This window comes from Epinephelus moara, chromosome 5, assembly GCF_006386435.1.
Source record: "Epinephelus moara isolate mb chromosome 5, YSFRI_EMoa_1.0, whole genome shotgun sequence".
NCBI lineage: Eukaryota > Metazoa > Chordata > Actinopteri > Perciformes > Serranidae > Epinephelus > Epinephelus moara.
In genome coordinates, this window is record NC_065510.1 from 39,480,473 (window position 1) to 39,496,706 (window position 16,234).

General features: G+C 41.5%; 1 protein-coding gene across 4 annotated transcripts in view; it reads right to left on the minus strand.

Annotated features, from left to right (window-relative positions):
- pax5 (paired box 5) overlaps positions 1-16,234 on the minus strand; it is a 70,832-nt gene that overhangs the window by 33,771 nt on the left and 20,827 nt on the right. For all 4 annotated transcript variants that reach the window (XM_050044657.1, XM_050044655.1, XM_050044658.1 and 1 more), the window contains exons 4-5: positions 15,870-15,934; positions 11,009-11,134 (exon numbers count right to left, since the gene is read on the minus strand). In XM_050044657.1, the coding sequence (XP_049900614.1) occupies positions 11,009-11,134; positions 15,870-15,934 (191 nt within the window). The remainder of the gene's footprint in view (positions 1-11,008; positions 11,135-15,869; positions 15,935-16,234) is intronic.

Below are 16,234 nucleotides of genomic sequence, written 5' to 3' on the forward strand. Positions count from 1 at the left end.
TGTGTGTGTGTGTGTGTGTGTGTGTGTGTGTGTGTGTGTGTGTGTGTCCAGTGGCAGGGGGAGTGATATGACAGACAGGTGGAGAGGGGGAAGGGGCCTCAAATATATATTTTTTTCCATTTGGACAAAGAATACAGATCCATTTGCGCCAGACTGTGATCCAAAGAAAAACCAAAGAGTGATGTAAAAAGACAGAAAGAAAGAAAGTGAGCGCAGGCTTTAGGGCATTTTACCTCATTCAACATTAAAGGATAATTTCAGATTATTACAAGTTGGGTCTTGTTTACACCTGGAATTAGAATGCGTCTCCACATGTGTCTCGAGTGACCACTTGTGATAGGATCTCACTCTCCTGCTCTATGTGCCAATACATCATTTCCATCTGCAAAGACCAAACACGTTGTTGTTTTTAACTGGCAGCTTTAACAGGCACTTCCTGTGCCTAGTCTGCCAGAAGTTAAAAGAAGAAGAAATTTGCAAAGATCTTGGCGTGTGGGCAAAATCAAAACAATATGTGATTTTTTTTCTTAACCCAAGATGTTTGATGAACTCATAATATATCTCTATGGTCTGAAATATTCAGACAAGCTGTTGGCGTGTGAATGAGTACGGTTTTTTTTTGCCTACAAAGAGGATGTCAGGTGAGTAGGCGGTCCTTCCCTGTGGCCCAGGACACATTAGTGTCTGAAAGAATGTGGTCATATGCAGCCCAGACTACCTTTGAATGTGGTCTTAGCAATCAGATCTCAAGACCCAGTCAGTACGCATTGGGTGCATTCACACCTGTCCTAAGACCTGCCTACTTGTGATTCAATCAAAATCAACGTTAATACCAGGTGTGAACAGGGTCTTATGCTTTCCCTACCCTTAAAGGAGTATTCCACCAAATAAGCCATTGGACACGATGGACAGTTTTAAAAATAGAAGACCAAAATCACAGCAGAACCAGAAAGATCGTCTAGTGACCTCTCTTCTCTCTAACCCCCAAATTTTTATTAATTTTCATAAGTGTAGTGTTAAAACAATGTAAGTGAAATAATTTGAGGCAATAGATTTTATGCAACTCCCTATGGAGTCCATCCATCCATAACTGCTTATCCTCTTGAGGGTCGTGAAGGAGCTGGAGCCTATCCCAGCTGACACTGGGCGAGCGGCAGGGTACACCCAGGACAGGATGCCAGACTATCACAGAGCTAACACAACCATTCACACTCACCTTCACACCTATGGGCAATTTAGAGTCACCAATTAACCTACAAAAATCCTGTCCAGTGTGTCTCTTGTAAAATCAAACTAGCTTGCCACAACAGCTTAAAGTCAATGGTTCAGCATTTCAACAAGCATATAGTCTATGCATCCAGTCCACAGGGCAGACCCAACACAAGGTAACATTAACATTAGCATTTAACATAAATGGCTTATTATTAGGGGTGTAAATCACTAGTTTAATCATGATGTAATATATCAATTCTTTGGCCAACGATACAGTATTTGCCAATATCATGTAGTCTGCCACAATATGATTCAGATTAGATGTGATTCAGGAGCCTGCAATTGATATGAGATGATATTATATGCCAATTTAACACAATCAATTACTGAACTAACTACCACCCCTTTCTTTTTTGCCTTTGGCCACAAAAGATAAAAAAGAAAAACACATAAATAATGTAAATAACTGTTACCACTTAAGCGCAATAAAGTTTACTTTAAACTGAATTTATGGGGCGTCGGTGGCTTAGTGGTAGAGCAGGCGCCCCATGTACAAGGCTGTTGCCGCAGCGGCCCGGGTTTGACTCCAGCCTGTGGCCCTCTGCTGCATGTCACTCCCTCTCTCTCCCCCTTTCACACTTGTCTGTCCTATCAAATAAAGGCTAAAAAATGCCCCCCCCCCCAAAAAAAACTATCTTTAAACTGAATTTATGCAGATGATACTCAGATCTATTTAAGCTGTGAGCCAACAAATAACTATCAAAGCATGACAAACCTGCTAAGTTGCCTTCATGACATTCATAAGTGGATGTCACAAAACTTCACACTCTTGGCTCTCTGTCCCACTCAATAACTTCACATTGCAGAAATCTTGGTGTCATTTTTGATCAAACCCTCTGTTTAGACAAACATGTAAATTCAGTAGTTCAATCCAGCTTCCACCATCTCAGATATATCTTGAGAATCTGATCATTCCTTTGCAACAAACATCTGGAAACTGTTATCCATGCATTCATAACCATTTGTTTAGATTATTGCAATTCCTTGCTCTCTGGCATCAGAAAAAAAATCTCATGCTTCCAGCTCATTCAAAACTCTGCTGCCAGAATCTTGACTCGGCCTAGAAAACTTGACCACATCACACCAATCCTAGCTTTCTGGTTACCTGTTGCTTTTAGAATTGATTTTAAGATTTTATTGATTACTTACAAAGCCCTGAGAGGCCTTGCTCCAAGTTATAACAGATTTTTTTATTGCCTCATGTTTCTTCTCGCATTAGCCTTATCCTCATCATCTTTCTCTTGGCTGTTTGTCATCATCTGTCTCCTGCTGTTTGACCTTGACACTGAATTATAAAATAAAGCCATAAACTAAAGAGGATTACATGGATCGTCGTTTTCACTTTGCATCAATGATATTGGATTATTAATCAGTAAATCAATATATTGATATCTGGATCAATTGATTGTTACACCCCTACCAATTATGTCAGTTTTCAGCCAGCTCTGTGTCGTTGCAATGTGAGCAGTAACATTAAATGCAGATGAGCAATGCTCAGCCTCCCTTCAGGCTGTCTCTCCCGAGCTGCAAGTAGCATGGGAGGAAGCAAAGCACCATTAACCTGCACAAAATGCCCACATTCCAGTGACACAGCGCTGGTTGAAAATCGTCAGTGTTTGCCTTTAAAACAACGGAAATGAATTTGGTAGCTAGTTAAGCTTTCACAAATATCCTGCAAGATTTTTTTTTCTAGCTTCATTTTATTGGTCAGGTTAACTCGTATCGCAGCGGTGCCTGGATAGTGTGACGTGTGTGGTTGTGCTGCTGCCGTGGTCCTGCCAGATGCCTCCTGCTGCTGCTGTTATCATTAGTCATACTTCTATTGTTATTATACACACATGATTATTGTCACACATGTATACTATCAGATATTAATATATTATTATTAATTATAATATTATTACTTTCATTAATGTTGTTGTAAGCTACTGTCATTACCGTCTGTCCTGCATCTCTCTCTGTCTCTGTCTCTCACTCTTTCTGTCTTATTGTGTCATACGGATTAGTGTTAATTTATTATGCTGATCTGTTCTGTACGACATCTATTGCACGTCTGTCCGTCCTGGAAGAGGGATCCCTCCTCAGTTGCTCTTCCTGAGGTTTCTACCATTTTTTTTCCCCGTTAAAGGGTTTTTTGGGGGAGTTTTTCCTTATCCGCTGTGAGGGTCCAAAGGACAGAGGGATGTCATATGCTGTAAAGCCCTGTGAGACAAATTGTGATTTGTGATATTGGGCTTTATAAATAAAATTGATTGATTGATTGCATTGAGTAAAATGGTACTAACAATGGGACATAACCTCAGAAAATAAAATGCTGCAGTCAATTTGTGAAAGCCTGTGCCTAATTCATGTCATTATTATGATTGTTGACAAAGATGCAGAAAATACCCCCCAAAAAGCAAAATATCAGGTTACAGATGCAAGTAGCAGTTGGAGCTTAAAAAAATTAAAGGAAACCAGTTTGTTATTCATTTAAGAGACCTGTCATCTCTACTCCTTCGTATATTTACTCTTGTCCTTTAATAAAGCAAAGGTATTTCTTATCCGATTACTTGACCGATCAACACATTCTCACTTCCAGCTCATCAAATATGGTCGCCTTGTCAGTGGCCCTACATCAAAATATGATGCGCAAAGTACCCCTACTGCATCAGTTTCGGACTTTCAGGGATGGCATATCAATTCATGCTTGTTACATGCATCGTGTCTTTTCAAAATAAACTTCTGTTTTCACAGGAAAGCTTTAAGTTTTTAGGCAACAAAAGCAGGTGGTTAGGTTTAGAAAAACATTATGGCTTGGTTTATAATAAGTATGCTTGTTACTATCATAATATAACGTCACGTGATGTGTCACATGACATATGTCACTTGCACACATGCTAGCACACCACATTATTATCACAATAAACCAAGGGACTTTTGGTTTCACACGAGAAACAAACAGCGGGCTCCTGGGTGAAAGTCTGGAGTTTGTTTGACTGAGTTTGTTTTACCTCTGACTTTCTTGCTTTTTATACTATGGTAGTTACTTGGTTACTTACAAAAAATGCCATCACCCAGTGCATCTCATACTTTTGCTAAAGCATGCCTCTGTGCATCAGTGTCTGACCCTGAGGGCCATTGACCAAGGATCGGTATTTGACAAGAGGAGAGCAAGTTCAGTTGGATTAATCGATAGCTATATCGGTAGAATACCCAATTACTAAAATAACTGAGCGCTGCAGTAGTCTTTACCTATTGTTCCCACATCTTAGCAAATACCATGCTGTGTGCAATGTTAATATTACCAACATGCCAATAAGACTCAAGAATTGTCCTTTAAATTGTCGATTAGCATATTAAACCACACACTAATCTGCGGTTCCACAGCTGTGTAATACCATTAAAACTGGCTGCAAGCTGTATTTTCCCAGATTGAGTGTAAGCCTCTTGGAGTTGATGTCGTTGGCACAAGAAGTGTTTTTCAGTGCACCTCGAAGACTTCTAGTAAACCTCAGATCATGAGACAGTATCTAGCTGCTAACAAAAACCACTCACACTCGCACAGTCCTGCATAACTCACAAAACCTCGCTATACCTTTTCAGTACACAAAACCTCTTTCGCCCACTCTCCCACAAACACACTGCTTGATCATAATCTCTCTTTCTCGACTACAGTCACAAACACACACACACTCATATACAGATGCTGGGAGCAGTGTGAGTGTATGGTCCAGGTCTCTGGTGACAGACCAATCAGGAGGGAGATAAAGCCGGTATGATGCTTTAGCCTGGTAACCCACGGCGACCCATTTAATCCCACCGGCCAGTCCCCATGATGGAATTCAATTGATCAATCATGTAGCTCTGATGGCACCATTTCAGCCAGCTTATTGCTTTTTGCTTTCTCTCTGCCGCACACATACACACAAACACACACCCATACACACACCTGAATACACACTGAAAGACTGACCCAAGTCTGTCATGAAGGAGCACTCACAAAGGACAGACAGAGAACGAAGGACACAACAGAACCTACTGTAATCGAGCAGTAAGAACAAAGCTTTTACTTATGATAATCAATAATGTCCATTCATCTGTATGAATATGTGTAGGTGTGTGTGTGTGTGTGTGTGTGTGTGTGTTGTGGATGTGGTAGTGGTAGTGGGTGGGTAGCTTGATATCCGGCTGGTCTCATTGTATCCATGGATGGGTAAAGAAACTCATTGCCGTGACGGGTTAAATCCTATTCACTGTCGGATACACACACACTCACACCCTCACACACACACACACACACACACACACACACACACACACACTCACAGCTGCCTCTATCTCTGTGAGTCAGTCTCAGAAGGGAAGCGCTTCTCTTCCCTCTTTTTCAGAGCAGAACAAAACAAACAATGAGCCCTTATTGTTCTCTCCTCTCTGCCTTTTTCCTCTCTCTTCCGCCTTCTCTGTCTCCCTCTTTTACTCTCTCTCTCTCTCTCTCTCTCTCTCTCTCCCTCTCTCTCTCTCTCTCTCTCTCTCTGTTCTCCCTCTCTCCATCACCGTCCGTCTCCCTCTGACTCGGCCTGCCGTTTCCATTTTTTCAAGAACCCACGAATAGTTGAATTATTAAATCCAAATACCTTGGTGAGTTAGATGGGTTGTCACCTGTTAGTGTGTTTCACTGCATATATGTGTGTGTGTGTGTGTGTGTGTGTGCATCTGTCTGTCTGTCTGCAGGGGGTAGGACACCACTAGTGTGCATCTTTTTGCACTTGACATAGATTATCATACTGATAGGACAAGGGTCGTAAGTCTGACCTCTTCAGCCCCAGCCTGTGCAAGCTTGCTTGTGTGCGTGCGTGCATGTGTGTGAATGTGTGTGCGTGCCCCATCTAAACTCCAGAGATCAAAGTTTTTGGGGGAGCGGGAGGCACTGAGAGGAACTCAGGGTGAAGGGCGGAGCACCCCTCCCTCCTGTCCTCCATCCTCCATCTTTTGCTTACTCCCAGCGCCTTTTATCCGGTAAGCTGCTGCATGTCACAGTGGATGCACAAGAGGGTGAGAGGTCATCTTGGCATTCGGGGTAAATATTTCAAGCAAAAGAGACCTTTTTATGTATACCTGATACCTGATTTTCCTTCAAACGTACTGAGAATACTTTTCATTTCCCTATCTTAACAGGCCTACCTGTCCTGACTCTATATATCCAAGCTGCACGCACACACAAACACATGCACACATGGACACACGCACACACACACACACACACACACACACACACACACACACACAGCTTCTGTGTTTAAGAGAATAGGTTAAGATACAATAGTCCCCTTTTGGCCCCACAAGTCAAGTTCTTCCATTCACTCCCATTCATCTACATTCTGCCCCCGCTCACCCCCCACTTCCCCTCACTTTGGCTGGGGGCACAGGTCACCACAGGGCTTTACCCCCACACACTCCTCCTGCCAACACACACACATGCACAGACACAGAAACACACATGCCATGATCCCGCCTTCCTGTGTTCCCATCACTGACACAGCTGCCATTTCCATGCTCATAAGTTACAGCAGAAATGGAAGGTTTCTTGCATTCATGTTTATACATACTGTAATTGTACAATTTTATATCACAGTAACAAAAACACTTCTAAAGCTTGCTTGAGAGCACTCAGTGCAAAGCTTCGTTCAAAATGCAAAGATATAAATTATTGACCTGATTGGATTAGCAGTGTTTACTCCACTTTAAGTCCGTAAGAGGAAACAGGTGCACCTCTCCTGCACTGAATTTAAGTGGTGAGGCCTGCCTCTAAATAGCCTTTTTTTCACAGCAGACATTTTTTCTTACCACAGTAAGAAACACCAGTAGAGATCAGGTTGCAAAAATAACACTAATGAAAGCTCAGTCACATTCAAGTTCAGCCATCGTTAACATTATTAATTACACCTGTACCTTCCCTGCCACAGGATGACATGTCAAAATGTCATGAAAAAGGTGGCAATCGAAAGCAAAAGAATCACTTCATATCTTGATCTTTTTGGTGAATTTTATTTTCAACTAATGGATTGACAAAAAACAAGGCTTCATGCAGAAACATGCCAGTCCATTACCAATAAAATTCACCAAAAAGAACATGAGGTCATTCTTTTGCCTTTGAGTATCACCATATTTGGTTTAAGGGACAACAAATACATTGCTTTTCATCAGGCTATTAAATGCAAGAGTGAAGGGTTTTTTTTCTTTCAAAATTTGGGGGCCTATATTAAGTGGGGAATCTGGGGTCCACTGGGGGCATCAAACACTTCATTTCCTGCATTCTGGCAAACCATGCATGCACTAATTTGTGCTTTTCCTGCTTTTTTGGAAATGTCATGGTACTTCCTGCATAGTTGCTTCATCTTCTTTCATGGCAGATTCCAACCATGGCTCGTGAGGTTGCACACTGCCACCACCTTCTTTACCGAAGGTATTGTTGCAACTATGAGCCGCGTTCTAGCAGTTGTCAGAATAAAAGTTCTTCATTGCTTTTATGTTTCATTGGGATGGGACAAGTGCACGTATTCTGAATTTTGAGGGGAACATGCCCCACCGCCAAAATCTACACCTATGATTAAATGCTTTTCTTTATACATGGAAAGTCCAGGTTTTAACCTTGTCTGATGCACAGAGGTACGTAAAAGACACTGTTACTGTCTCATTACGGCATATGGAACATATTCACCTGTACTAACAGATAGATATTAACAACACACTCAACATGAGAAAGCTGTGTGATAGCTGGCCTTGTGTGTGTGTGACTTGCGTATGCTTATGTCTTTTTCCTTCTGTGTACAAATGTTCCTACTGACAAGCATATGGGTGTGAGTGTGTGCAAGAAGCTTGCATTATTGTGTATTTGTGTATGTGTTTGTCTGTCCATGTCAGTGCATGCTGTTCCCCCCTGTCGCCCCTTGCTGTGTGTGTGTGTCATTATCCAGCGGGGGCTGCTCTAATGGAAGCTGTGATTAGCAATGCTGTTAATTAGACCACAGAGCCAACCGCGCAGACCTCTGCCACAGAAACACTGCAGATAAAACGCACGAGCAAAACGTGACGCCGAGCAACACAATGCTTTGTGGATGCTTCGATGGAAACGTGAATGAAACAGTATTTTTGATAGGAAGTGTGAATCGCAGGGTCCAGTCATAATAAAACAAGAGACAGACCGCACGTGCTTGGCATGGTGCAGCACATCATGCACATAAGGAACAAAGTGAAACAATAATGCTGCTAATTAGATAACAGAGCTTCGGCTTCAACTACAGATTCAACCACAGAGTCTTTGCCACAGACATCAGAGCTCAGTGTGGGATACATTTGTGTAATTATACATGCCTCTGATGATATTATTCTTGTCAATGAAATATGGCTTCATAAGAAAAGTGGACCACGAATACATTTTGAATTGTTTCTAGCTGGAAAAGCACTAACAACCCAAACCATGGCTCCGTGTCAGTAAACCAGCAGGCACAACACCAGGGCTGTGGAACAAGAACACCTAAAGGACACTGAGCCATCATAATGTTATTAAGTTACACCTGTGCTTTGCATCAAAACTTAATCACCAGCAAAATTGTATATTGTACATTTCTGCAAACCACGCATACTTTACATTTATACATCATAATGTAGCAGACACACTGAAACTATGTTTCAACAATGTTGAGGTTAACATGTGGTTAGGTTTAGGGACAAAAACCACTTAAAAAAAAAGTTTTTGTTGGCACTGTCCTGGCAGGAAATGCACCATTGTCGCTGTAAAAATGTACAATGCCAATATTTTCTTCTATAAAAAGTAAAAAATGGCTGCACGTTTCCATCAAAGTTCATGCAGATTTTCATTGGATATCTCGAAAATCTGGGAAATCTGCTAAATCTGCATGTTTTCATCCACTTCCGCTTTGCGAATATTAGGAGTTGGTTTATGATCAAGAGAAAGAATTGATGGCACTAATTCTCCACTCATGTGCCATTAAACCATTGCAGGCAAAGAGAGTGCAACCAGATGATTAAAAGAGCACAGGTCAAATTATGGAAATCACAAGACTACTGCAATTGTCCATCTCTTCAGTGGATTCAACGATACACTGGTTTTTCCGAAACAGCCAAGCATTAAAACTTTTCCAATATTTTGAGTTTTTATGTAATTTCTGGCATTTCCACTATTTTTTCTCTCTCACATCACAAATTCAAAATTAGTAAGGGACATAAAACTCGGTAAAAAATGGAAAAACAGACTCTGTGCACTAGACTATGCTCCCATAAATACTGAATGAACACCGACATTTCAAGCTTCATGCTCTTCTTGGTCTGATGGAGACTGTGAAGCTTGAAACATCACCTCAGTGGTAATTCAATCAAATATTTTTGGGAGCATTGTCTAGTGTGCAGACTGTTTTTCCAGATTTTGCATGATCTAAAACCTAGTGTTCATAGTCTAAATGTGCTTGCTTTTGTAAAGTTTTAACACAAAACAAGTTAAACATTGATCCAAGGTGTGTGCAAACTACCAGCTACCCTTGTGTGCAGAGAGTAAAGGTCTCTAGAACAAACGTCATCATGGCCTCTGCCAATGAGGTTTTGTTTTCTTTTTGGTTTGGTTGTCTGTTTGTCAGCAGGATTACGGAAAAACTACAGGCCGATGTTCATAAAACTTCATGGAGGGGTGTAGCATAGTCCAAGGAAGAACCCTTTTTTTTATGTGAACATGAATTTTATCTGAATCACGGGACAGATACACAAATTATTTTTCACTCTTGTTAACATAGGGTATTTGGCCTTGTCGGAGGTCTGCGCCCTGCAAGTGCCTGTGTTGTTATTCATCTGTACTCTGTACAGTGTGTGTGTGGGTGAGTTGGGGTGGGGGTTGTGTGTCAGCTCTTAAGTCTTTGTGCTCTGCTGATGGGTGAGTGGGCTGTATCCGAGCATATCCGAACGCTCAAGGTGCACCTGGGATTCATCCTGGAACCCGCTGGAATGTTTTGGAAATTCATCAGCAGTGGGAAAAGAACCCCATACTGTATCTGTGTGTGGTGTGTGTGTTTGTGTGTGGGCATCCGAGTGTTTGAGACAGAGAGCGAGAAATAGCCCCCAGTGGCGTTCTGTCACCCCCCCCTCGCTCCGACATCTGGTCCTGTCTCATTTACCGTAGGAGACTGTCTGTGTGATGGCTTTTTAATGCCACTGACGCTGCCACACACACACACACACCCACACACACACACACACACACAAACATACAGTATACATACAGTAAATGTGAGAACCCCCTTATGTGCACACACACACACAGATCACACCTCCATTAACATGCATACAACATTGATCCAGTATGACAGCGTATATGATCAATAGTGCATGCATAAACCGACTTCTCAGGTAGCTCTCTGGTGAAGCACCGTTAGTAAACAAATAGGGGTTTCTGAATGAAGATGTTTGGTTTAGAACTCCCATATTGCACCTGCACACACACGCACACACACACACACACAAACACACACATCTGCCATTGATCCGAGTTCTTTCCATCTGGGCTCTCTCCATGTTGGAAAGGAAAAGGAGGGGGACCAGAGGCTGCCTACTTTGTTTATTTATGTTGTATATGTGCACTTGAAAAAATGCCCTTCCCACAAAAAATAAAAATAAAAAATACAGTGACGCAGGTGAGATAAACAACACTCAACCACACACACACACACAGACAGATTATTTTGCTTACCTTCGTCCCTCTTCCTCTTGCCCACGTCCGCAGCTGAGCTGATACCCAGAATGCCACTGATGGAGTACGAGGAGCCGGCTGAGTCGCTGGTCACTGCTGACACTTGTGTGGCCGCTACGGACGTCGCTGCAGACAGACCACATGACAAAACAATGATGTACTGAGAAATATGAGCAAGGGAGGAGAATAATGACTTATATCTAAGCCTCTGATAATTAATGAAACATCTGCATCATTTGTTCCGCCTTACAGTATATTCATCTCAACAGAAAAGAAATTATTTTAAAGCTCTTGTAATCAATTATGAGAGTCAGTATGATTCTCAAAATGAAACCACACTGTAAAAAAAATGTACTGCAGCTCAGATAAACTAGGTCAGCTTTTGTGAAAGTGTATCGCAAGGAATCCATTTTGGATTTTATGTAGAAAGGGAGAAATACACATGTGGCCACTACTACTATGAAGCAACTTTCCCTCTTCTCATTTCTTAGTTTGTACATCCTTGATTTCTTTCCCTGCCCCCTCTCCTCCCGCCTAGGACGCAAGCAGAGGAAACAAGAAAGAGACATGACGAGAGAGGAGTTGAGGCAACAGGCTGTTTTAAAGTGACGTCAATTAAATATGCACAGCTGCATCATCAGCTGTGTTCACGTCAGTCACACCTCTTTTATAGGTCACAGTCGCCAAAAAGACTTTTGCAAAGGATACAGCTGTGCATCCTCACTCAGCTCCTCGAGCAACCCTCCTCTTTCCACGAAATGCATTTTAGGAATTGAGACATCCTTCAAGATGGCGCATTAAGATCTATTTCTGGGTCACAGGCAGGAGGATGGAGGAGAGAGGAGATGAGGAAGCACAAAATACAGAAAAGAGAAGAGCCCCTTGTTTAGGGCACATTAAGTGTTCTTCATATGAAATATTTAAAAGCATATTAAAGACTGGTTTCACTATATGATATTTAATAGACAAATAAATCGCACTGCATGACACCGAGTCACACAGAAACTTGTAGCTGTTATTCTTATCATACAAATATCTCAGTTAAATTTCCACACATTTAGTAACGTGCTATGACTTAAATCAGTTGTAAAAGTATCTTAAGTACACTGTGAAAAAGGATTTTGGAGGATGGTAAAAAGTCAGACTGGGTTTGGGCCAAAAATGTGCGCTGATTGGCTGGGTCAGGTAGGGCTCAGGCTATGGGGGGGAAAGAAATGTGATTAATTTTTTTGAAATAAAGAAATAATATTAAAAAAGCGAGCAGTCTGCACGTTAATTACTTGTTTATTATTTATTTGAAATGTAAATCCAAAACATGTTATAGATATATATTGATTGATTGATCACAGAGTTGAGAGTCGGTGATCTACCCGATCTGGTCCATTTTCAGCTGGAGACACGTGTGACATGTGCCACCACACTGTTAGTGTGTCTCAGTCGTTAGAAGCCAACATGTGCTTTTTGGGGGATGGGGTTTGGTTAGGTTCAGGCTCCATATTTTATGTGATATCTCAGACGTGCTGGGTTCGGGTTGGCTCGGTTCAGGTTGAGACCTCTAGGTTGGTTGGCTGCAGAGCTACACAGCTAATTTTCAGACCTTTCAAGGTCACAGAACAAAAATGTAACAACAAAATGTGTGCTTTTTTGAGAGATAGTGGAAATGTGTTATTTCTAGTTAATAGACAAAAGAGTCATCTGCATTTTCATATAAGATTTGACAGTGTGAGGGGGGTAGCTGGCACACTGATATCGGGGTTGGTTGGCACATGTGGCACCAAATTGTTGTTTGTATTGTTAGTTATAATGGCAAAAGTAAGTGAACATTGCTACTGATGAATCGTTAAAAAAGTTGTTTTATTGCATGACATGATTTTTATCACAAATCCTCTAATATTAAAAAAAGTGTGCATTAAATGTATCTATATTAGGGATGTTAATCTTGCATTTGCTGCTGGTTAGAAAATTCCAGCAAATATTATACCAGAGAAGCACGGCAGAGAGTAAAAAGTGTGCTAACCGTCCCCAGTCTTCACTAATGTTGAATTATATGCTACTACAATGAAGATTTGGGAGCCATTTTAAACCAGCATTTATAGTTTCTATTACACGTCTTCATTCAGTTATTTATGGAACCTTCACAATCAAAGATACAGAACCAAAAACTCAATGAAATCCTACTTTTTCTTATAGATAGATGCACTTTAATCCTCTAAACTTTTACTCAGCCACACAGACCAAATTGAGGCTTTTTTTAAAAAAAAAAAAAAAAAAAAAAGCCACAAAGGACAGGAGTCTGTCTGTGTTTTGCCCCTCGTTGTCTCTCCCTCTAATCTTCCCCCTGGAGGAGACAAGTTCCTCGCTGGGCGACACAGCGACATACTTGTCACCGCTTCAGTGACAAACACACACACACACATTCTGCAACCTCCTGACACACACACAAACACACGCACACACTGAAACATACAGTCACTCATTCCTTGGTCCCTTATCTGTGCCCCTGTAAGCGGACATGGGGTTGAGTGACAGTATGGCATCCCAGGAGGGACAGAAAGGTGTGGAGACAGACATCCTAATCCTCTCTCCCAGCAGACCCCCCAAACACAGAAAGACGAGACCGAAAAGGGAATAAAAAAAAAGAAACGATAAACCCGAGGATCAAGGTCCCTTCCAGCCGTTACTCCTTTTGCTAACGACAAGCAGAGTATAATGAATGCATATCCCTCCTTTTCCCATCACTTGATTTAGCACTTCAATTATCTGATTTTCCTTTCTCTTTCTTTTCACTCCTTTTTTTATCAGAACGTAACGCTTTTATTCTGCAAATCCAAATGTTCAATTTTCCGCCTGGGAGTGGGACCCATTTATCTGTGTAATCTGTAAGCGTGCGTGTGTGGGTGTGGGTGTATCTAGGTGTGTGTGCGTGTGTGTGCTGCTAAATGTGTGTAAAAGGCAGGAGACAGGGAGCAGTGTGTGTGAAATTAATTTAGATTAATAGACAATGTGCGATTATGAAGATATGAGAGACACCGAAACACAATCCACTGCAGGGCAAAGTGAGGAGGAGAGAGGGAGAGAGAGACGGAGGCTCTCATATTTATTTGTTCTCTGAGATATTCATCGAGTAAAAAGGAAATAATGTTTCAGTCATAGCTGTAATAGATATATTGCTTCAGTCTGTAACATGATTAGAAACTACAAATGAACAGTGAAACCATGTTAATCCGAAGGAGAAGAGTCAAGGGTCTTTGGATGAAGGATATTAATTTCATTCATCCAAGAACAGATGAATAGATACTAAGAATCAGATGTAAGGGTGCAATCTACTTTGTGTTAGCGAGAACCAAACATGGTCGAATTAACCCACAAATAGGCCAAAATCAGCTGTGTGTGATCCAGGGCTGTAATCACCTATTTACCACACCTTCTCTGACCCAATCCTCCACCCACCCAGCAGCTAAACTGACCCTTTTAGAGCATTTTGAAAGCCATTTTAAGGAGACAACATATAAGTGAACGCCACACAGGGAAAGTGCGCACACTGACGATATATATTATATTTCTATTTTTGTGACATTCTTATGGCTAACACTTCACAAAAACTATCACAATTGACCACAGTTTGTGAGTCCTCAACCAGGAAATGTTGAGCATCAAACACTTAATTTTCTGCATTCTGGTGATTTTTATGCACCAATTTATAGTGTAAATGTCTTTACTTCTGTAAAAATAAAAGTCCTCTGCTACTGGGGACCCAAATGTACATTTTAAATATTGAGGGGGGCGTGTCCTGTGCGACCCCCCTGAAATCTACACCTATGAGCCTCCATAACATATTACATTCTAGTTTTTCACTTTTTAATACATTGAAAGTAATGAAATACAGAGAGAGTACAGTGTTTTACATTGATTGTACCTACCCATAACAGTCAAGCAATGGCCTCTGCTGGGGTACGGCAACACCACATGGACAAACCACGTACAGGACTGCAGTACACTGTAATACTAAAACCAGTAGTAGTAATAACTGCAATCTCTTAAGTTTATTTATGATTATGATTAGGCTATATTTATTAATGGTTATCTCTGAAGGTGGTGCTTGGTTGCCTGTCATAGCATAGGACATTTTTTATTTATTCTTGTCATTATTTGGGAGGGGGGGCCAAGGTGGGATCATTTGGTTGAATACAAACTCATTTTAGGCAGGTACAGTAGACCAGTCATAATTCAGAATCTGTTTTCAGTTCATAATGTGATTTAGTGGTGCATATTTTAAAACAAATGTGCAGCTAATCGAATTACCACAACCCAACTGACACTCAATAAGACTGGGCATTTGTGACCCCTGAGGGCAGATTGCCCTAAACTACAGCCTTGCCGTAAACTACAATTTGGGAACATACTATAATGCTCTATTTGCAAACATGATCTCCTATAGCAGAAAATTCAGTGCTTGTGATCATTTTTTTATTGGCATTACAGCGCCAGTGTTGATACTAGTCGTCCTCCCTCATTGTCTCCCCCCTTTTTATCCTGTCCGCTCTCCACTGTTCACCCAATAATAAGACCGTAAAGTACAAATATGACACAAACCCCCAGTTTACTGACCACACTGTTTAAAAATGTAAACATCCCATTAACTAACTCTGTTCTTAATTAATTTTGGGACATCTTGATTAAAACATTCAAGCAAAGACCTTTGTGGCACACTTTCTCACTGCGAGTAAATGTCCAGAATTTCAATATGTTTCATTGTTCCATGTACGGCACACGGGCTCCTGAGAGATTCACACAAAAATGGCTCTGCTGTAAAATTTGCTTTGACAGTCTGAAACAGGATTTCTTAAAGCAGCACACCTACCTAAGTTGTGAGCCGACACTGAGCCCGTTTGGCCGGGCGGCTGCTGAACCTTTGTCCGAATGATCCTGCAGGAGGAGAGAGGAGATATTAGTGTGTGTGAAGTGGTCGTTTGTGTGTGTGTGTGAGAGGATTCTGAGTGACAGAGAGAACATGACCATCGTGGGAGCTAAACCGTGTGTGTGTGTGTGTGTGTGTGTGTGTGTGTGTGTGTGTGTGTGTGTGTGTGTGTGTGTGTGTGAAGTGGCTGAGGCAGGAGGCTGACATGGCAGAGGGGCCTCACACTTCCTGCTTGGCTGCTCATGCAAGCCTTTTCTTCCTCTTTCCTTTCCTTTTCTTTTCCTTTCCTCCCCCCTTTTCCTCTCCTC